General features: G+C 53.6%; 8 protein-coding genes across 8 annotated transcripts; 4 read left to right on the forward strand and 4 right to left on the reverse strand.

The window, feature by feature from the left end:
* Positions 1-31: 31 nt before the first annotated feature.
* J4E86_005796 (uncharacterized protein) lies at positions 32-1239 on the forward strand (the record flags this gene model as incomplete). The annotated part of the gene is made up of 2 exons (XM_051446328.1): positions 32-374; positions 425-1239. 2 exons carry the CDS (start codon positions 32-34, stop codon positions 1237-1239), a joined length of 1158 nt encoding a protein of 385 aa, XP_051303095.1.
* Positions 1240-1669: 430 nt separating this feature from the next.
* J4E86_005797 (uncharacterized protein) lies at positions 1670-3573 on the forward strand (the record flags this gene model as incomplete). The annotated part of the gene is made up of 4 exons (XM_051446329.1): positions 1670-1766; positions 1951-2523; positions 2602-3170; positions 3235-3573. The coding sequence occupies 4 exons, from the start codon at positions 1670-1672 to the stop codon at positions 3571-3573; spliced, it is 1578 nt and encodes a 525-aa protein (XP_051303096.1).
* Positions 3574-4292: 719 nt separating this feature from the next.
* J4E86_005798 (uncharacterized protein) lies at positions 4293-5256 on the forward strand (the record flags this gene model as incomplete). Its single annotated transcript, XM_051446330.1, has 2 exons — positions 4293-4307; positions 4360-5256. 2 exons carry the CDS (start codon positions 4293-4295, stop codon positions 5254-5256), a joined length of 912 nt encoding a protein of 303 aa, XP_051303097.1.
* A 284-nt stretch (positions 5257-5540) lies between these two features.
* Positions 5541-6071, reverse strand: J4E86_005799 (uncharacterized protein; the record flags this gene model as incomplete). Its single annotated transcript, XM_051446331.1, has 1 exon — positions 5541-6071. One exon carries the CDS (start codon positions 6069-6071, stop codon positions 5541-5543), a length of 531 nt encoding a protein of 176 aa, XP_051303098.1.
* Positions 6072-6864: 793 nt separating this feature from the next.
* J4E86_005800 (uncharacterized protein) lies at positions 6865-8094 on the reverse strand (the record flags this gene model as incomplete). Its single annotated transcript, XM_051446332.1, has 1 exon — positions 6865-8094. One exon carries the CDS (start codon positions 8092-8094, stop codon positions 6865-6867), a length of 1230 nt encoding a protein of 409 aa, XP_051303099.1.
* Positions 8095-9326: 1232 nt separating this feature from the next.
* Positions 9327-10134, forward strand: RPL24 (60S ribosomal protein L24; the record flags this gene model as incomplete). The annotated part of the gene is made up of 3 exons (XM_051446333.1): positions 9327-9377; positions 9520-9663; positions 9850-10134. The coding sequence occupies 3 exons, from the start codon at positions 9327-9329 to the stop codon at positions 10132-10134; spliced, it is 480 nt and encodes a 159-aa protein (XP_051303100.1).
* Positions 10135-11334: 1200 nt separating this feature from the next.
* J4E86_005802 (uncharacterized protein) lies at positions 11335-15488 on the reverse strand (the record flags this gene model as incomplete). The annotated part of the gene is made up of 5 exons (XM_051446334.1): positions 11335-11552; positions 11717-11998; positions 12053-14022; positions 14074-14820; positions 14866-15488. 5 exons carry the CDS (start codon positions 15486-15488, stop codon positions 11335-11337), a joined length of 3840 nt encoding a protein of 1279 aa, XP_051303101.1.
* A 2292-nt stretch (positions 15489-17780) lies between these two features.
* Positions 17781-18336, reverse strand: J4E86_005803 (uncharacterized protein; the record flags this gene model as incomplete). The annotated part of the gene is made up of 2 exons (XM_051446335.1): positions 17781-17876; positions 17932-18336. The coding sequence occupies 2 exons, from the start codon at positions 18334-18336 to the stop codon at positions 17781-17783; spliced, it is 501 nt and encodes a 166-aa protein (XP_051303102.1).
* Positions 18337-21410: the final 3074 nt, after the last annotated feature.

Genomic DNA, 21410 nt, shown 5'->3' on the forward strand with positions numbered 1-21410 from the left:
CTCTCCACCACGAGAGCGGAACATCCGTGCCATGTTCATTCCCAGAGCGCTCAGGCTCAAGGGCGTCCGCGAGAAGCCGCGGCCCAAGCCTGCCCAAGGTCCCTCTAAAGCGCCTGTTGAAGGCGACCAAGACGATGCGCTGGTCGAGGCGATGCAGAAGACAAGAACCAGCTCACCTACTGACCAGCCAGAACAGACTGACCTCAAAGCCACCAAGCCTGGTCCCAGATTTACTACCAAGCCCGTCACGCCAGAGTACATTGGCCAGCTTGCTGCTGGCATCGAGCTGATCTTCACCGACTATGCCCACCAGGAAGAGCAGCGCGCCAGGTGGCTGCAGGACCGTTACAGAACCGTCGATGGCGAGGAGAATTGTATACATACCCAGGTCTATGTCCTCCCCCATAACTGACTTGCTATACAGACATCCACCTCACCGCCATCCTCGAACACCCCAACATCTCCTCCCTGAGGCCCGAAGCCTCTCAAATCCTCCTTCAGCAAGCACTCCGCGACCACCCCTCTAAGATGATAGAGCTCTCGAGCAATGGCTACCATGTTCGCCGCAAGCCCTCTTCGTACCCTCCCAAATACTTACCCCACAACTCGTTCGAAGTCACCGATGACGACGGCCTAGCATTCTGGGACCAGCGCACAATCTACGTCGAGCCACACCTACGCAACATCTGTCCTACGCCAGCAAAGGTCGCATACTGGCTTGCCGAGCATGGCGAGCTGAGGTCCAAGTGGCTACCCATACAAGCAGTCCATACATTGTGGAACAGCTGCGCTTTCGTTGTCCTCAGCGGAAGCGTAATGCACGACGATGTTTGGCAAAAGTGGAGAGCAGCAGACAAGCCTGTGGATTGGAAGATAATGACCAAGGTTGAGCATACCAAACGCACCGCTGAATACGTCGCGTTGCTCAAGGCAGAGAACCCTAGAGGAATGCGCAAGAACATGGTCGACGAGAGCGAGCTGCCTCCGATCGCACGACCAGCAGTGCTTCCGATGGCGTATACAACCAAAGGTCCGCCTGAAAAGGCCGTTCAGGTTTTATCGCGAAAGTCAGAAGAAGTAGCCATGGAGATCACTGCGGCTGCAGAAGAACCACCCGTCAAGCACAAGCGGAAGAGACGAAAACCAAAGAAAGCCAACAAACCTGCTGGTGAAGACGACGCCGAGGGGGATGATGCTGAAGGTGCCTATGATGAGCCGAGTGCAAAACGCAGAGGTTGAAAGACGACGCTCACATCATGACCTACCCACGCTCAGAGCGCAAGGACTCGTAAATCGTGAGCAAGCATTGCACGTCTCAATCAGTGTCTGATATGTCAAAGCTGAATAGCCTCACGATGGCGCCCAGTTGCATGGCTGCTGTTGATTACCCCGACTTACCCCGCTTACTCGCTAGTACTGACATACCAGGCTTGCCGAAGCCACAGATGGATCGACAGCCCATCCAAACTGGAACGAGGGAGCCGAGGAAACGCGTCGCTATACGAGGGCGATTGTGCGGCTCCTCTAGCTAGAGTATATATAGCCGAATACACGAGAACAACGTCTTGTGGTACCATTGACCGTAGTGGCCATTTCTGCTTCGTTCGTCGGGCTTCATTAGTTGAATCCGCATACATTGTATTTGCATGAGGAGGAGCTGCGCAGTAATATGGCTACCGTTGTAGACAAGACGGCTGATGGAATCATCTATCGTTCCGAGAAAAGCTACCCGATCCCTGACCTCGATGTACTAAGTCTTCTTTTCGGTACGCCCACCACTGCAAAAGCACCTAACACCACCCCAACAACCTTCTCAACTAACAACACCCCCTCTCATAGACTCCGAACACAGCCTAGCCAGACCAGATACTCCCCTCCACGTCTCAGCCGCAGACCCAAGTCTAATCCTAACCACATCGCGCGCCCGCCACCTAACCCAAGCCACCTCAGCCGCCCTCCGCAACCACTTTGGTATCGGCGCCCATGGCCCAGGAAAAGACGTGTGCTCCGTCATCTCGACCGGCCACTACCTCCTCCCTGTCCTCGCGTATGGAATCATCGGTGCAGGTGGTATCTTCTCCGCTGCGTCTGCGGCAAGCACGGCCAGCGAACTAGCCAAGCAACTCCAAGGTGCCAGCTCGAAGATTATTGTCACCTGTCAAGCTACCCTGGAGACTACGATAAGAGCTGCAGAGGACGCGGGGTGGGGTCAGGGTGGAGGCGGGCGCGTACTGCTTATGAGTGAGGGGAGGGAATGGACGTTGAAGATTGTTGGTAAAGATGGGAGGCCGGGGCAGAACATCATTGATGGAGGAGATTTACTGCCGTGGACGCGGATTACGGATCGGAAAGAGCTGGACGAGAGTCTGATAGTGCTGATTTATAGCTCCGGGACGACTGGGCTACCCAAGGGCGTAAAGCTTTCACACCGTAATATCGTGAGCCAGACTGTTAGTACGGGGGATATGATGAAAGCGTGGGTGAAAGAGAAACGTCCGGGTTTTGAATACCGCACAATCGCCCGTAGGTCACACCTTCATCCCCATCACAGTTAAGACGTAGACTAACTTCCCACACCAGACCTCCCCACCGCCCACATAGCCGGCGTACAAGGCTACCTGATAAACCCCTTCTACCTTGGCGGAACCGTATACTGGATGCCCCGCTTCGACTTCCCATCCTTCCTCTCCTACAACGCCCTCTACCGCATAACCTTCTTCTTCACCGTTCCCCCCATCCTTTTGCTAATCGCCAAATCACCATTAGCAACCACGCAATTCGCCTCCCTAGAATTCTGCGTCTCGGGTGCCGCGCCACTAGGAAGGGATCTTCAGTATGCAGCTAGTCAGAAACTTGGTGGGGAGGAGTGTTTTGTGGATCAGACCTGGGGCTTGAGTGAGACGACGGGGAGTGCGACGATTATGACGCCTGGGATGCGGGATGATACGGGGAGTGTGGCTATGTTGTTGCCGAATATGCGGGCTAGGCTTGTTGATGATGGGGGGAGGGATGTGGAAGAGGGGATGGCTGGGGAGGTGCTGGTGAAAGGACCAGTGGTGTGTAAGGGGTATTATCAGAATGAAGAGGCGGATAGGGAGGCTTTCACTCACGATGGTTGGTTCCACACGGGTGACATCGCGGAGTTTAGGGATGGGATGTTCTATATCGTGGTAAGTCGTGGCTGGACGAAATGCATGTGAGACATGTACTGACTTCGTACCTCTATCTTTTCAGGACAGGAAGAAGGAGTTGATTAAGTACAAGGGGCTACAGGTTGCGCCGGCGGAGTTGGAAGCCGTGTTGCTCAGTCATCCGCTCGTGCTGGATGCTGCGGTTATTGGTGTGTCGACGGATGATGGAACGAATGAGGTGCCAAGAGCATACGTTGTCGCTGATAAGAGTAAGATTGGAGAGAAAGACATTGTCGAATTCGTCAAGGGGAAGGTTGCCGGGCATAAACAGTTGAGGGGAGGTGTTGTATTCCTAGACGAGGTCCCGAAAAGTCCCGCGGGGAAGATACTTAGAAAGGATCTGAGGGCTCTGGCTGCGAGGGAGAGGGGTGCGAAGCTGTAGGATGAGTTTGAGGAATACATCGATCTTTTGACGTGCCCAGGTGGTACTACGGACCAGCGAATACTTCCAGGGTCCATTGTGATGCTAATGCGATGCTGGCTTCGTGACATGGCCGTGAATCCCATGCCGGTGGTTAAGGTCCATCAATCCTTGCGATAGAAATATCCTGAACGCTTGCTTTATCACTGCGGTTCGATGTGCCCCGCGGGCAAAAACACGTTCCAAGGCTGCGGGACGCCCGTCCCCGGCATTCCGAGGACCCTTGTTTACCTAGGTACCGACAGCATCGGGTTGATCACCCACGTTCGGCGATCAGCTTCTCTTGAGACTTCCTGCTTCGATCCCGATCATCGCACCTCTGTTAACGATCATAGCGCTGATCGGCTATACTATAGGCGTGGTTGCTAAAGGTGTAACAGCTGCTCTTGTACCATGCACCTCTCCAGCCAACCGAACGCCTGCCTTCCGTTACGCGGACGATGCTCCGCGCCTATCAACACAGACTGGTCGTGTGTATCCACTTTCAGAAAGGGATGCCTCATAGCGTACTTCGACTGGTCCGGCACAGGTCACCAGCTGCCTTAACGAGGCATACACGCGGGATTAGTAGGACTGACCGTGGTACCGCCGGGTATGACATCACTAGAAGGAAACACCGTGTACCTTTGTCTCATCCCACCAGCCTAAGCGCACCACGTCTCGCTCCACCGATCAGAACAATGGCTCGCATAGCGGTATTTGCTCATAGTGATTTCATTTTTGCTCATAATTAATATTCAGTTTTAGCAACAAAACCAAAGGATCAAGGACATCCTCCCAACCCTCCAGAACGAGGCAGATCAAATCGACCAGATTGCAAAGATAAGAGGATGGTTCCGTCCAAAAGAAGACAGCGCGTACTACCCGTTGATCCAAGACTACCTCGATCAGAAGATCGACGTGAAAGAAGCGACGGCGCGCATCCTCGGACCGATTGATGAAAAGATCAAGGAGTCCAAACTCGACGATGTCGACTTCATGGACCTATGGACCAGCATCATTCACTCAGCAAGACGATCAACATTCCGCGACGGCGCCCGAACACAGCACCACCAACTCATCAAGTTACTCGCCGCATTCAAGGAGCACTCAATACCGGACAACAAGGAGTATGACTACCTCTACAGGGAAATGACTGACTTTGGCATGGCCTGTCGTGAGGCCTTCAACGACGCGCCAGCCGCTCACGAAGGCTTCATCGAGACGGAGGTGCAAGCATGGACGAACATGAACTACTTCTTCGCCTTTGTAGCAAGGGAACATATCTACGATCTCTCCATGTACGCCATCTTCGCGCTACGGGAAGCTCTCGAGACACCTCCCATCGATGAACCCATGTCGACGGCCAACCAAAAATACGACGCAAACGTTCCCGCAGCTGTAGCTTGGATAATAGCTTACGGCCACGACCTCTTCCGCATGGAAAAAGACCTCACACCCACCGACAAGAAGCAAGGCAACCCAGGACGCGGAGGCGAACTCTGGAAGGGCAAAAGCGAGTTCAGCAAAGAAAGATGGGCACTTTGGAAAGAACGGTTCGCAGCGATTGCGGAGATGGAGGGCGTAAAGGAACGAACGAGGCTCGATGCCAAAGATGCGATAGAAGGCATGGAGAGGAGCCAGACGTATGAGCTCATGAGGTAACCTCCTCCAAGTCTGACGTGCTGATGTGCATTTGGCAGATTCATATTTGCGGAGGAAGTGGCGCGGAATGGAGATCTGCAGCGGCTTGGAGGAGGGTTTCCACAATCGTTTGACCGGGGGCCTAAGCGCCAGAAGAGAGAGGATAGTGGGAATGCATGCTGAGCACGCATGTGTCGTTGTCACGGTATGAGTCGAGGCGGGGTATGAGATATGACTTCACGGTCACAATATCTTCGCTAGCGACCTAAACATCGAATAAAGTCCTCTACGGCTACCCCATGGGCCTATGCCTTGGTAGTCGCCCCCAAAGCCTCCACTCCCGCATTCGCAACACTCAAATCCTGCTCCACGCTCCCTCCACTAACACCCACACCCCCAATCAACTTTCCCTCAAGGTAAATCGGTATCCCGCCCCCGAAAGCGATCAACCCGCCATTCGTATTCTGCACATCATAAAGCGGCGCACCAGGCTGCACCGCGGCATACAAATCCGCACTAGCATACAACCCATTGAACAGCACAGCCGTCCTAGCCTTCTTCTGCGAAATATCAATGGACCCGATGAATGCGTTGTCCATGCGGTGGAAAGCGACGAGGAGGCCAGAGGGATCTACGATGGCGATGTTCTCGGGGATCTGGAGGGATGTGGCGTTGGTGATGGCGGCGTCGATGACGGTTTGTGCTTGTGAGGCTGAGATGACGTAGCGTTGGGTGGGTGTGGTGCCCATGCCGTTTGTGGTGTTCATTGTTAAGGCGGCGGAGGTGAGGGTGAGGAGGCTGAGGGTTGTGCTCAGGAGGGTGGAGAGGAAGCGCATTTTAGTTGTGGGTAGGGGGGTTAAGACAGGCTTTGTCGATAGTGATGTGTAGTCTCTGGATCGTCCCTGATGGAGGTTTTGGAGATGTGGGTGGGTGGGTAGGAGGTGGGTAGAAATGGTCAACTAATAGGTAAATTCGAGATTCGTGTTGTAATATCTTCTTGTCTGCCGTCCCGTTCGTTCATTACATACTCTGCTTATATAGGTACCTGATTTGGCCATCCCCTCCGACCTAGAACATGTCTAATGCCTTCTCCACTTCTGCATCTTCATCTGCAGGTACGAGCCGAACCTCGGTCGTAGATCAGGCCTTCCATTCAGCTTCCAGGAAATTTCTTCAGCCGCAGCTCAGCTTTGTACAAAAGTATCGGTTGCTGACAATGGCGCATTCTAGCTGCCAGAATGGCGGCGGTCTAGTTCACCGGAGGCAAAAGATTTCAGGGTGTAGTGTGCGGGGGCATGAGCTCAAGTCGTGGGTCGTTTCCGCTTGTTAGACCTGTTTGGGCTTGGTAGATGAAGATGGCGGCCGGCCCGGGCGGTTTAGTGTCGGATGGCAGGGACCGATCCGATGCTCTTCTCCCTCACTGTGGTTGCGCGGCTGCGACGACTTGACTCGCATTGTGCGACGTGGGTCTTTATACTAATAGTGAATGATAGTGGCGTGAGATGGGCGGGCGAGGTATTTGAATTCTTCCATGACAGTTGTGGAACGTCCCGGGAATAAGAATAAGACCTTCAAAATTTGATGCACCAAAGTAGTGCACCTCTCGCTGTGACGGACATGTCGAAATGATTACTCCTCGTACGAGCAGTGCACGTCGGTGACATGTCGTGCTAATCGCTCATCTGGCGTCTCTCCCGCTGGCATGTGCTCGATACGTACGCGACATAGCCGGCATTCTGGCCTCTTCTTGCGCTTCTCCTCCATGAACTCAATCCACGCATGTCGGATTTCATCATCTATTCTTTCCCTCGCATCCTTGTCTTCAATCAATGACAAGAGTACGCCAATCTTCTCTTTCATGTTCTCAAACTCTGCGGCCTCTTTCGGTCCAGTCTTGACCCACTCGCTGCATATCTGGTTCTGCACAGGGGCGACTTTGAAGCGCTTGAGATCGCCTGTCATAATGGTCGCGAAATGAGTTGCGAATTCTGAGGCATAGCGCACGAGGTGGGATTGTAGCTGTTCTCCCGTCTCCCAGAAGAGATTGTGGCTGACCCAGAGATCCATGTGCTTAATGCGGTACATGAATTGCGTGGCGGTTGCTAAAGAGAAACTACACGATGTTGATGTCTCGGTACAGAATATCATGTGGGACCAGTATGGTGGGAGCAGAAGGGTCTGTCCTAGCTTCTGAATGATTGCAATGCCATGTTGCGTTTTCGAGAGAACATCCAGGGGGACGTGTGAGGTGTTGCTGTCATGCATACGTTCGTACGCTTTACGGAGCAGGTCTAGATTGGCTTGCAGCGGAGGAAAGGTGAACCATACTTTCGAGCCGGTCAACAGCGTCGTGGAAAAGTGGTGCTCGTAGTACTCCAACTCGAATACCTCGCCTGCTGGAGCAACAGTCATCTGGAACTCTGACTGACCCAGTACACCGTCCCCTTCCCATCCTGGTATCCAGCGCTTCTTCTGATTGAAGGTAGGCGACTGCATGTGGACAACCGCGCCAGGCTCAGAGTACCTCGGATTACCAATGTTGTCGAGCAAATGCACAACAGCATTTGCATCGTCTTCTGGCGAGCCCCGCGAAGGTGCAAAACGGAAGTGATTCTCACCTCCAATGTCGCTTTTGATCGCTTTCTCGACTGCCGCAGGGCTGGGTAGCGATGTGAAAGTGAACGGCAACTCTCCGTTAAGGTTCGGCGTGTCCCACTGAGATGGACCAAATACACCATCTCTTTCCTTGCGGAAGTGTCTTAGCTCGTCCTCGTTCAATGGATGGATACGGCCACCTTGAGCCGTGTCGAAGGCGAAGGCCACTCGGTGATCAGATTGATGGCGTTCAAGCTCGGCCATGACATCTACCAGATCTTGGTCGTGTAGAGTAGATGTAGATATGGCTGCATTTGCTCGTGCAGACCGTGGCGTCGGTGCAGTGACGAGACGATGCGTTGTCGGGTCAAACGTTGTATCGCCATGCTCTCGTAACTGCATACCGGAACCGGCGGACGCAACCGAAATTTTGTGTGATGAAGGATCCATAGCAAGTAACATCGGGAATGTTTTTGTTGTTGCTAATTTTGATGAAGTCTTATATGTACTCAGTGATTGCAATAATATTAAGCTGTAAGTTCATGAGTATTCCAGACCTTACCGGACAAACGGACAGAGCCCGCGGTGGGACTAGCACCGAATATTCCTGACGAGCGGTTTCACTTATTCCTCTGCTGAACTTGCGGTGTGGTGGCTAGGACGTGCTGGCTGCTTCGATGATATCTCAATGGTCTTACCGCCCACAGTATTGCGGTATGACGAATCCGGTGCTGACAAACTTCTCGAGCTGTTTTGACGGTGACCCTTGCTATATAAATTAGCTCCATCAGCTAGATCATATCAGCATGAAAGTATGCGACTGCCTTCTGGCTGTACGAAAATGCCAAAAATGACGTAGATATCCTAGTGATACACCTTCAGGGCGATAGGGAAAGAACCTATGATGAAATCGCCCATGTTATTTGCGCTGATGCCTGATTCATTCTTCACTCTGTCTGCCGCACCCCATACACCGTGATCTAAATGGTATGCAGTGCGCGCTGGTTGAGGCAGATCGACTGCAGTGGCCTGGACATCTTCATGACGTTTATTCGTAAAGAGAAACTTGGATAATGAATCTGGCAAGCTATGAGATGATATCGGGCTCATCAGCACCAATCCCGGCGATGGAGAAGGAGAACGCATTGGCTTGTGGTGAGTGATTGCTGTGAAAGCAGTTGTGAGGCTGGATGCGGTAAGAAAGGTTGATGCAAAGCTGTTGTACGGACGCGTGAAAACTATGCACAGACGCCTAGACATCACAGGTAGCATTGATCGCACTGTGATGAAGAACTACTGTCGCGTTGGAGTTGCATCGCGGTGTGTGTGCGTGAAAGGCGTTTGGTGAGGCGCGCACCAGCCACCGCGCCAGCGCCAAGAGACTAGCCTGCCCAGGCTTAGCCCGCCCACAGGTCTCTTCCGGAGTTGCAATATTGAATTCGCGACCGACGACAACCCCACGACTAACACACAGGTATCACGCCAACACCGCCAACATGCGTACCTACGACGATTCCTTCAGCGGTCAAAAGATCTACCCGGGCAAGGTGCGTTAAATTGCCCCTCCACGTCTCGCCGCTCGCCCCTCAGACGTCGAAATCCCGCCATCGCGACGGCGACAACGCGAACACCTGGCGGACGGGGATGGAACACTACAATGGGTCGGACATTTGCTGATGGCATAAACAGGGCAAGCTCTACATCCGTGGTGACAGCAAGATCTTCCGCTTCCAGAACGGAAAGACCGAGTCCCTTTTCCTCCAGCGCAAGAACCCTCGCAAGATTCACTGGACCACTCTCTACCGAAGGGCGCACAAGAAGGGTATCTCTGAGGTTAGTCGCCGCGAACTCATATGCACGCCGCTGGGACATGTTTGAGAGGCAGTGAACTATGACATCAGTCTGCACTGCGGACAGACTTGGGCATGGCAAACATCCTCAGCGGCGGTGTTGCTCTCATCGCAACATGCATCTCTACTACCCCATCGCGGACTGCGCTAACCACCATCTCTCCAACAGGAAGTCGCCAAGAAGCGTACCCGCCGCACAGTCAAGCACCAGCGTGCCATCGTCGGTGCCTCGCTCGACGTAATCAAGGAGCGCCGCAGCCAACGCCCCGAGGCCCGTACCGCCGCCCGCACCGCTGCCATCAAGGAGGGCAAGGAGAAGAAGGCCGCCGCCGAGTCAGCGAAGAAGGCTGAGAAGGCCAAGAACGCCGCCGCGTCCGCACGAGGCAACGCCGCCAAGGTCAGCAAGCAGGGTGCCAAGGGTGCCGCACCAAAGGTGCAGGCAAGGACTCGTTAAGCTGGGTTCGATATGGCGTGCATAGTCTGGGTTATGGCTGGTTTTTCGGGATGACTCGGTGTTCCTTTACTCTCTGAATCTCTCTTCCGAACAAACACACTGCGGAAAATGGAATGAATGGAATGGCATCATGGCTTCTTCACCTCTTTTTGGATCGGTGTGCCGGACACTGTCCACATTAGCGTCTGGCGCCATAGGGCGAATGCAATACCACGTCCTCACGAACACCGGAAGAGCTTGAGCTCACATGTGTGTATAACATGACAAAGGTCTGTGAGGCATTACGGCGAGAGATCCAGGGTGACATTCTACACATCCTGCCTGTAAGAAGTAGCCCAGACAATGGCGGCATATGGAGGTATCCCGGCGAGTCGCCCAGCATGTACAGAGCTGAACCAAGTGATTGTACTACTGCGACTGATGCCATGATGCTCTTTATCGTATGCCACCTCTAACATCTCAAGAACTCCAACCTTCTGAAACACAACAAAGAACACCTATCATCCTTACGCTTGATGTCGATGTACGTACTGTCATATCATCTGTGTAACACCCCCACATGCGTAACACCATCATGATGTACATCATTACAAGTATAGAGGTAGCGAAACCTCGTGAGCCAGCAGTATAAATGTCTTCTCCTACCTTATCATACGACTACCATTGACTTGACAGACGTCTACAACAGGTTTTCGTGTCCTCCGCTGCTATCCTGAGTACCGATCTTCCGCATACGACGGCCTAACAAGTGCTCGGATGTCAAAGGCACAGTGCTTGAGTACCTTCTGGGTGCCGCTCATGGTGGTCATATATCTATCAAGAGTGCCATGTAAACACCTTCACATGCACGGAACTATGATAGTAATCGCAGAAGCGACTATTATTATTACGTATTAGACGTTATCTTCGGCGCCGGGAGGGAGTATACGTGTACAAGTAAACCAACATCATCCCATCAACCATCCCCACGCCAACACTAGAGCATGTGGAAGCGTATCCATCTGTATCGTATTCAGAAGATGCCCAATTATCGACAATCCACCAATCTCCCATCTCCTACTACAAACAAGATACCCAGACTCAAAGCACAATACAATCCCTAAACCCTACTCAAAAGAGGGAAGAAGTATGCCATCTGGTATCCAAACACCCCGCTCCGTCATTATCATTATCATCTTCATGTTTCTTCATCTTGGTATCCTAGTCCAAGACCTCCATCATCGAAGCTCTCTTCTCTTCGTCTTCAACCAGCATGCAGCGAGCGCGGCAGACGTCTTCGACAATATCGACGACCTTGCGGAAGCTAGAGGCGGCGCCACGGGTTTGCGTGAAGCGGGCGAGGCAGAGGTTGGCGCGGCGTCCGTGTTCGAGTACGACGAAGAGTTCAATGACGAAGGTTACGGGCTTGATCTTGAGGTCTGTGAGGGAAAAGATGTTAGCATGGATTTGCGTAGGTTGTAGAAGTAAATCGCAGCATTACATCGCCATACAAGCTCGGCTTCGAGCATCTCCACTTCGAACCGCCAGTTTTGCAGACGCTATCCGCTGAATAGAAGACACGCTCGGGGTGGTGGGCACTTACGGTTGCTCTTGTCAATGCGTGCGTTGATTGAGTTTGATGCGCGGTCCAGTGAGACGTCCTGAACGCCGAACCGTTGCCAGTCGCGCAGCAGGCGAACAAGGTCCTGACGAACTTTGCCACGACCAATCTGGAAGCACAGCGTCTTGCTGGCAGGCTTGATGTGGAGAAAGCGTGATAGCCAGTTCATCTGCATTTCCGGTGGACCAGTACGAGCTGTATCGTTATTGTTGTCAGAACTGATGTCGAAGTTGGACAGGATCGAAGATGAGCTGAAGTTGAGTCCTGAAAGCATGTTAGTGTTTGATCAGAAATGAAAGTAAGAAGGGATGAACTCACCTCCAAGTTCCATTGGCTTCTTGCCCTTGTCGTCCTTCTTCCTGCCAAAGAAGGCGAAGAAGCCTTTGCGAGTCGAACCATCGCTCTTCGTGGCAGCTGAACTGGTGTTACGCATGGGGAATTCGCTTCCGCTGCTACCATCTACGCCCTTATGATCAAGCTTCTCGCTCTCAATGTTCGTAAATGGTGCACGATCAGCCTTGATGCGGTCATCGAGACCCCGCCATGCCTCTGGGATCTGGAGGAGCGTGTTCGACTGCTTCTTCTTGACTTGGTTCTCCTTGTTCTCTTGATCACGCTCCTGCTCGCCAGTGTTGCGACGGAACCACAGCGACTTCTTCTTTTTAAGCAGCGTGTTCTGCTTCTGGAGAACGGGAGCGGCCTCGTTCGTACGTGGAGCTTGCAGATCGTGCTGTCCATTCTCATATGATCGAATCAAGGGTACAGCAGGCACCTCGTTAGTCGCATTCGTCTTCAAGCTTGCACCACTGCGCTTGCGGATATTTAGAGGCGCGACACGGGTAGGCGATCCATCGACCATACGGATAATCTGCTGCTGCTCGGTTACCACACGACGACCAAGAGGCCTGACGGGGTCAGTGACAGTTCGACGTTGGGGAACATGGGCATCAAACCCATTCCCACTGTCGGCCTTGACTTCCTCTGGGATGGCGCGCAGCAGTTGACGCTCGGGGGACTTCGCTGGAGCAGAGACTGTACGCTTGCCTCCAACCCCAGGCACCATTAAACGATCGAGATGCTCAAGAACCTCGTTGAAATGTTCAGTGGTATCGTCATCCTCGTTCCGTCGTCGGGCGATGTCCGCACGCGTCTCCGCCAACTTTCGCTGCAGGAAAGTAGTGGGTGTCTTGGCGGGAGTTGGTGGTAATGGCCTCTCTCCAAAGAGCAGCTTAGCACCTGGGGTAGCGGCCAGAGTACTGCCACCTGAGTCGCGGGTATTGGAGAATGAAGTTGGAGGGCTGTCATATTGCGAGGCATCGTGGTAAGCATCTGAACGAACGCTCGAACCGACTGAAGAGCGGTTGAAGGCCTCTTCCATGACTTTACCCAGCTCCATGCTAACCTTCCGAGCCTCGCCTTGGATGTATTTGGTAGGGCTCTCTGGCTTGCGGAGCTTCAAGCGCGGCGTCTCTGAGCTCATGCGAGCTCTTGGCCTAGGAGTTGACCGAGTCGTGCTCGTCTTGATAGACGGACCATACGACCCAATAGACGTGTGAGGCCTATGAGACATGTAGTCGGCACAAGATCCAACCTCGGTCTGCCAACTGCTAGTTGTCGCTACTGAAGTCCGACGATCGCGCAGGTGCGAAAAGCTCACACCTCGTTTACCCATACCAGCGGATCGAGCAGCAACAGGTGGGCTACTAGGCCAGTGTGAGCTCGCGATGGACGAACGAGACATGGAGCGTCGCTGTATCGAAGGAGCGCGATGAGATGGGGTACTCTGGTTGGAAGGCGTGCTTCGTGAAGAGCCGCGGGACAGTGCGGAACTACGCTTAGAGTTGTTTCGCAGAGCTTGAACGCGTAACGAGTTTCCGGTATGATGCCCCAAAGCGGTGGTAGGACGAAGCTTTTCGCTGCGACCGCTCTGTCCCCGATGAACTGTGACATTCTGGTTGAGTGGAGCATCTTCGGGAATGGGGACGATAGGCTGCCTCGAGGCTCGGTATGGGTCGTAGCTAGCTTCAGAGACAGGCGACTCGTAGAGGCTGTGCTTCGAGTATAGATGCTCATTGTGCATAATGGAATACGTGGACTGCGAGCGCTTGTGAGCATTGCTGTTGGTCGGAAGCTCCTCCAAGTCCCTCCGCGTGGGCGAATGCCGTGTATTATGGTGATGGTCGCTGTTGGAGTGGGCTACGACATGGTGTGCGTCCGGTTGGTAGTTCTCTAGTTGATCGGTGTGGTACTTCAGAAGTGCAGAGTAGAAGTACTTCTCTTGGTTTGGCCTGTTTCAGGTATTAGTAGATGCACTTGAACCCAGTAAGGAGGATGCTTACTCTTTACTCAACAACTTCTGGACAAGGGTTTCCTCCTTCTCACTATGCCAGAGTGTACGCAGGTACCGCAATATCTCGCGATCAACGGAAGTGCGTTCGAGAGTCGTCCACTCGGCGATGGCAGGAAGGGGGCCAGTCCAGTAGTCGACGTTGACATTCTCTCCCACGAAATTCAGCTCTTGCTGATACTTGCGCAAGAATGGGTGGTCCCAGATCTCATCGATAGAGATACGGCGGTTCGGATCAGCGACGAGTATCTTTCCAATGAGGTCTTGGGCCTCTCTGGAGATGCTGTCGGGCATGACATACTTCGCCGCGGCAATATCGCGAAACAGATGCTTTAGATCGCGCTCATCGCCAGAATAGTTGAAGGGAGGGGTGCCGGTAAGCAGGACGAACAATATGACGCCACAGCTCCATACATCTGCCTTTCCTCCGTCGTATGATGTAGTCTTGATAACCTCTGGTGCTGCATAATGAGGACTACCACAGGGTGTGGTGAGCTTCTTGCCGACAGGCTGCAACGCAGCCATGCCAAAGTCGACAAGCTTGACGTTCATGGTATCTCTGTCCAGCAGAATGTTCTCGGGCTTGAGGTCGCGATGATGGATATTGATACGATGGCAGTAGATTAGGGCTGCGATGATCTGACGGAAGATGTGTACGGCATGGATCTCGATCAAGCCATGCTGCTCGTGGATGTAGCTGAACAACTCGCCGCCTTCGACGAACTCCATTATGAGGTAGCTGCACCATGTTAGACAAGTAGTTTGTTATCGGTGGTGTACTTACAGCTCATCGCGGTTCTCCCAGATGTCATACAGGCGCACAATGTTTTGATGATCCAGCAGCTTCATGATGCAGATCTCGCGCTCCAGGCCAAATGGGATGACCTTGCCGTCGGGATAGAGTGACGACTCTTGCTCCGCGATGAGGTTGGCCAAGCTCAAAGCGCGCACCTTCTCGGCTGTAGCCTTGGAGATGATCTTCGCAGCACCATATTGCCCTGTGACGCTGTGTCTGACAAGCCGCACACGCGAGCAGCCACCTCGCCCAATAGTTCTGCCCAACTGCCAAGGACCAATGTGTGTTTTGCGCCGGCGGTTTGAGCTGGAAGCATTGGTGCTCGCATTGGAAATCTCCGAATCGCGCTTCGACTTGTGGGGACGATCTTCGTGGGCTTGAACGGCGGACAGACGCTTGTTCTCCGGTGAGACTTGTTCGTGACTAACTGCGAGTGTGCCATTCGGAACTATGGACTCGTTGTGGGGAAGTGGATGAGGTGACGAAGACGCGTAGCTGTTGCGTCGCTTTTCATTGCCGCGCTGGATGCGTGGGCCCTCATTTGCGCGGTTCGTGCCGTCACCGAGCGCACGTCGCCGCGTTGGTGGGCGGCCATGGAAGCTGGAATCCATGTTGTGGGTAAGGGCTTGCAGTGGTCAAGGTGGAAGTCCTCGAGTAGTGCAGCTGTTGTGATACGATACAAGGGTGGAAGAGCCAAGAGATACAAGACGATAAGGTGGGTGTCCAAGAGCGTAAAAAGCTTGCGGTGTGTTGTTGGGGTAGTCGGCGTTGCTGCAGTGGGGGTATCAGGTCAAGGCCATGACGGAGATGATGTGTGTTGTTGTTGTTGTTGTTTATCGCCCGATCGTTTGACCGCCAGCGAGTCCGTAGACGGGGCCGGTAAGGGAAAGGCGGCTAGATGTGCAATGCCAAGTGAGTCTGCTCTCGCTCCAAGAAGCTAACAAGTAGATGGATGCATACAATGGGACCGGCTATGCAAGTGTCGATGTTGGTAGAGGAAAAATAATTTGCGAGGGAAGTGCACCGCACAGACAGCACTGAGACCCTGTGGAAGCGCCATCGGATGCAAACGCGGCGGCGGCAGGAGCAACACCAATACCAGCCACAGCAGTGGCGATGAGCTGCAGAAGCAGGAAGGCGTCTCTCTACCATAATGAGACGTAAACGCTACTTTGGGGGTGCAGTAAGCCATTGCGACGAGCACCATGACCGACGAACATTGTCGTGATCCCAAACATGATGAGAGAGCTGGAACTCAGGGAAGAACTATACTTTGGAACAGGTCTGCAGCCTACATCAACATAAAAACATTCAAAGTAGATGGCGTAATGTTGATGTAGGCTCTACACCTGGTCGGGTTTTTGCTGTATAAGGTGGGCTGAAGAAAAGAAAATGAGATGAAGACTTAAGGAAAGTGTGTTCTTACCGATACATCGAAGCTCTTGACATGGCTTTCCCGCTTACCTTGCGCAGAAGTTGCCAGCGGGTCTTGCTCGTGAGCGTGGAAGCTGGCTTGTAATATACCTTGTACATAGACATGCCAGAAGACATCACGTGAGAAAACTGTGACAAGAGAAAAGACATAGCAAGGGTTGAAGCATACAGAAGATGGGGTTTTATATCGAAGGCGAGCCACGCGTGCCTGAAATGAGCGTGAAGTAGGTACTTTTTACCTGGGGATCCTCAATTTACCTGTTGAACATTTCAGTCGCGCAGCATATCCGACGTAGGCAGCAGATGAGATGAAAGCGCATCGTGGCGAGGTGAAAGCGCGTCCCGCTTCGCGATGAAGTGAGGTGAGGTAGGATGGAAGTTTGCAGTCCACGCGTCGAGCGCGTCTTCCAGCACGTCCACGTCCGTGCCAAGCCGCCCGCCCGCACAACCCCGAATCCAATCCCAGCCCCCGGAGCCTGCCGAACCATTTGTACCGGCAATGTGGTTCGCACCTCTTTTTCGCTGCACTTAACCGTCTTGCGTTCCTTGCACGAATCAAAACCTTAATGCCGCGACCGCTCCTTCAGGAACATAATGCAGATGATATATGCCAGTGATGCCACACTTAACTACATGTACCTACGGGAACAAAGTGAAGCACATCACACCCGATTCACACCGCAAGTTCGCTGGATGTTGCGCAGGGGGATCTTGACTCAAGTCGATGGACTGAGTGGATGTGGGTGAAAGCGAGTTCACGACATGGTAATGCATGTAGGTGAGGATTTCAGGTAAGTCATGATGTGGTATTTTTGCTAGTAGCAATGCAGTGCGCGCAGTTCTGACTCCGCACCGCAAATGCAGTCTTCCGTAAAAGCGAAGCGAAAAAGAAAACCCCCGGTGTACAGTGGGTGTTCCACTTCGTCCCTGAAACATTACACCCGTAAGCAAGGTCGGCGTAGAGCCCCCTTCCCACCCTGGAAAGCACATGCAGGCGTCCGCATCGACCGAACCATAAGCTTCCGACCACCAGTTTCCTGCAACGTTGTCCCATCTCTAACCCGAACGACAACAGAAGCAATGCGGTGCCAACTACATACAACCATCGACAACCGAAACGCGCGTGACCAATGCAGATATACCTTCATACATACACAGCGCGATAAAACAACAAGTAAAAGGTATTCGCGATCCGCCCGAACGTAAAAATATGTCCCGTAACTCCCCTTTCCGTTCGTTCGTTTCCCAGGGTAGTCCAGTTCAGAAATAATAAATAAGCAGACGTGATAAAACATGCATAAGTCGTAACCAGAACGATGCCTTTAGCGCAGGCGACGTGCGCGAGAGGGATGTAGGACAGCGTATAGGAGGAGGTGAATAAGTAATACAGGAGAAGTAGAAGTGAAAGTAGGAGAGGCCGAGGACTCTCCATCGAGTAAGAAGGGCGATGGACGGCGGAGGTTCGGCGATCAGTGCTTCGAGTCCTCGATTTTGGGCGACGGGGTTTCGCGTTTGGTGTTGTCGTCGGCGGTGGCTTTTCCACATCCCTTGACGAGTATGTGTCGCTGTTGATCTGTTAGCTTTTATTCGCGCGGTGTTCATTAAAGTGACAAAACATACCTTGAGCGCATCCTTCCGCGAGAAGCTCTTGTCGCAGTGATTGCAAGGGAAAGGCTTGACAGCTAGATGGATCCTCTTATGCCTCTTCAGGTCGTGATTCCTGTTGAAGCTCTGGGGGCACTGATCGCACTTGAACGGTCGGTCGTTAGCAGCAGGCTGTTGGTGTTGTGGGTGGCCCATGAAATGAGGCATAGCTGCTGCGTGACCGCTGTTGAATCCTGGCATCATCGCAGGGTGGCCTCCGACAAGTGCCAGTCCACCGTTGGGGTTCTGAACGTTGGAGAAGACGGGTGCTTGACTACCGGGGTATTGCAGTGGTGGCCTTTGTTGATATTGGTAGGGTGATTGTGCAGGGTTGTTGGAGGGTATCGAAGGGATGGAGCCTTGGGATACGGCGGGTGACATTCGGTGCATGGATCCACCAGCGCTGATGGGGCTCTGTTGCTGGCTTAATGTGGGAGATGGGCCAGTAGAATAAGGGAAGTTGGAATGCTGGGGAGTGCTGGCTGTGTGGTAGCTATATGTTGGAGTCGGCGGCTGTGGTGGCCTGAAGGAGTCCTGGCTAAGGGCAGGCGATTGTTGTGGTGCCGAAGAAGAGACCGGTGTTTGTGCGCTCATCATCTGTTGGTGGTGGTGTTGCTGATGTTGCTGATGTTGATGCTGGGGTTGTTGATGTTGATGTTGTTGGTGATGTTGTTGTGTGGATATCGAGGGCATGCTCGCTCCGTTGGACGAAGGCGTAAAAGGTGGAAGTTGCTGGTTCATCTCATATGGTGGCGGATTCAGCCCTTTGCCCAGTGAGTCTTGTCGTCCAAGCTGACCTTCGCTGCGCGGTGGAGCAAACATACCTCCACGGGCTTGGCCGTATTGGTTCTGCTGTTGATGATGTGCAGCCGGGTAACCGTAGTGCGCAGCCGATCCCTGCGCTGGCGGAGAGTAGATGTACTGCTGCCCGTTGGAGTATGCCATTGCTGTGGAGTACTGTGCGCTGCTTGTAGAGACTCCTGATGAGCCTATCACATCACTGTGGTGTGTATTTGGCGGAGTCAGAAGATTGCCAACGCTGGCTATGGTAGTCGGAGCCTGTGATGACTGAGATGTGGTGACTGTGTTGGTGAAGGGATATTTGTGCATGGGTGGTGGGGGTAGCTCAAAGCTGCCCAGTTGCTGGGCGTGAGGCCTCCGCGTTGCAAAGCTGGGAGGTACACCCATTGGGTCAGACCCAGGATGCATGGAAGACGGATGAGCCACGGCAGCAGCCACGTTGGCGGTTGTGTTCCGGGTAGGTCCTGATGACCTCCCTGCTTCAGATGAAGGAGGACTTGGTAGGGATTGCAGCTGTGACGCTGCAAATGGTGGGGTGTAGTGAGCACCGGACCAATACAACCCACGTGAAGGCTGAGAATCCACGGAGGGCAACGAGCGATCCGTAGCTCAAAGGCGTAATGTGAGAGGTAGGGGCTCTAGTGGAGAGGGACAAGGTACAGATGATATGCAGGTAGTGGAGGGAAAGGGATCTTGTAAAAGGTCCTCCCAGTACACAAATACCCGCTCGGTCTGTGGATTCGCGACGGTGCTCCGGGTCTAGTCTCTCGTCGCGTCAGACGGCTAATGGCTGCTCCGTCCTTTGAGATGCTGCAATCGAACGAACGGCTCTGGCAATGGTACCTGCGCTGGTTCAGGCGGGCAGTGATACCGAAAAACGCACGTCTGGCCGCAAGTGCTCTAGAAAGTCTCAGTAACTGCGCGGTGTTAGTGGTGCTCGTCGTCGCAGACCGTAAGAGGAGGGCGTACAAGAGATCAAAAGCAGATACTCGTGGAACTGTGGTGTTGTTCAACACGGACTGTTCGGTAGGGCCCGGATTCCTGGTTGCGCAGACGTGGTGCTACTGAGGCTGTTACACGGGATGTGTATACGATTGTTTGGGGCTAAGGACACTGAGTCGTCTGCTATGACGGTGCTGGTGTTGTGGTCCGAGGAGGATGGTAATGCTCCAGATTGGCTGTGGTGGTTCTGCCGTTACTCGACCCAAGGTGCTGGGTAGCGGTATTGCAAGATGTGGTGCTGTGCGTTGACGATACGGCCCACTGATCCTTTGGCGGGGAGGTTGAGCCTTGTGAGGTGCTGGTGGTGGAGTTTGAGGCGTGTGGAGCGGCGATCACTCCTTGTTAAGCTCGGGACCTGGCGCCCTAAGAGGAGCGATGGCGGAGAATGGCTGGAACCTTGGTGGACTAAAGGCTTTGTTACCGCGAGTGAGTGGAGAGCGGTAGCCCTCACGTATATGTATGGCGGGCTAAGGATGTCAGGGTAGGTGGGCTCGCGTGGCTGACTGGCGCGCTGGGGCTTCAGGAATATCAAGGGCTCAACCAGGCGATAGGGTCCGTCCAAGCGTTTTGAGGATCTGGATCGGGATGGGAGATGAGAATTAGCTCGAGAGCACGCCTCAGGTGAGCGGGCGGGAGCGCTATCCACAGACGCACTTTGTCACAATAAGGCAACGCAAACGAGGCACGGCAGAAGTAATGCGACGAATGAATGACAAAACCACACCGTTCAGGTCCAGTTTAGAGAACTAGTCGAGCATGGGGCCGCACACAACAATGCATTGCCAGGGGGTGAAAGCACCCACCGTAGCCAGACCCTGTCCGCAGGCCATCTGTCGGAGTCTGCTGGCGTGCGGGACGGCTTGGACCAGCAAAGTGGAGGAGCAGTCGCTTGCGCCGGCCCGTGAGCTCTGAGGACGTCTGATTATCTCATATCACACTTGCTGATGGGCAACGAGGAGCATCCCCGTGCCGGCACTTGTTTCGACCCTCGTCGATTATGACGAGTAGTGGCGCAAAAGGAAGAAATTGGGTAGGCATGCGGCTGCTCCCCTGACCCAGACTCGCGGCACGACAAGAGACGGGCAAAGAACGAAATGCTTTTGTCTTTCCCAAGTACCAAGGGTCAGAAGCCTACTGGCACTCTAACATGCGTCGGGACTGGCGCCAACAGGACCTGGGAGAGCCTGTGGGCGCACGGACATGGTCTGGCCCAAACAGTGCCGGGGCAGAGACAAAGCACATTCAAAGACGACCCTTACCTGGTTTGCCCAAGCTCGCCGTTGCTGGAGGCCAATCGCCGTTACTAGCAGCGCTGATCGCAGAGGTAGTCCGGTCGGTGGGTAGCAGAAGCGCTATCCAGCAGGTAGGACATGAGCGCTTCTGTCGCAGACCTCATCACGCTGCATTCAGCGTCAATCATGGTCTCGCGAGAAACAGACAAGAGGCCAGCTGGGAAGTGCTTATCCCTGCAGGGATTCCAGTTCGGCGACCTAGGTTGCGACCGTGCTCCAACCGCTCCGCGAGTTAGCTGACGACATGGCGCTCTGAACGAGCGGGCTAGCGCTAGCCGAGATGGAGCATGACTGCGAGCAGCACATGATGAAGCGATGGGCTACCGTGCGCTTAAGCGGGCGTGTTTCGACGGCGGGATG

This window comes from Alternaria arbusti (assembly GCF_024043155.1).
Source record: "Alternaria arbusti strain BMP 1465 chromosome Unknown scaffold_6, whole genome shotgun sequence".
Taxonomy (NCBI): domain Eukaryota; kingdom Fungi; phylum Ascomycota; class Dothideomycetes; order Pleosporales; family Pleosporaceae; genus Alternaria; species Alternaria arbusti.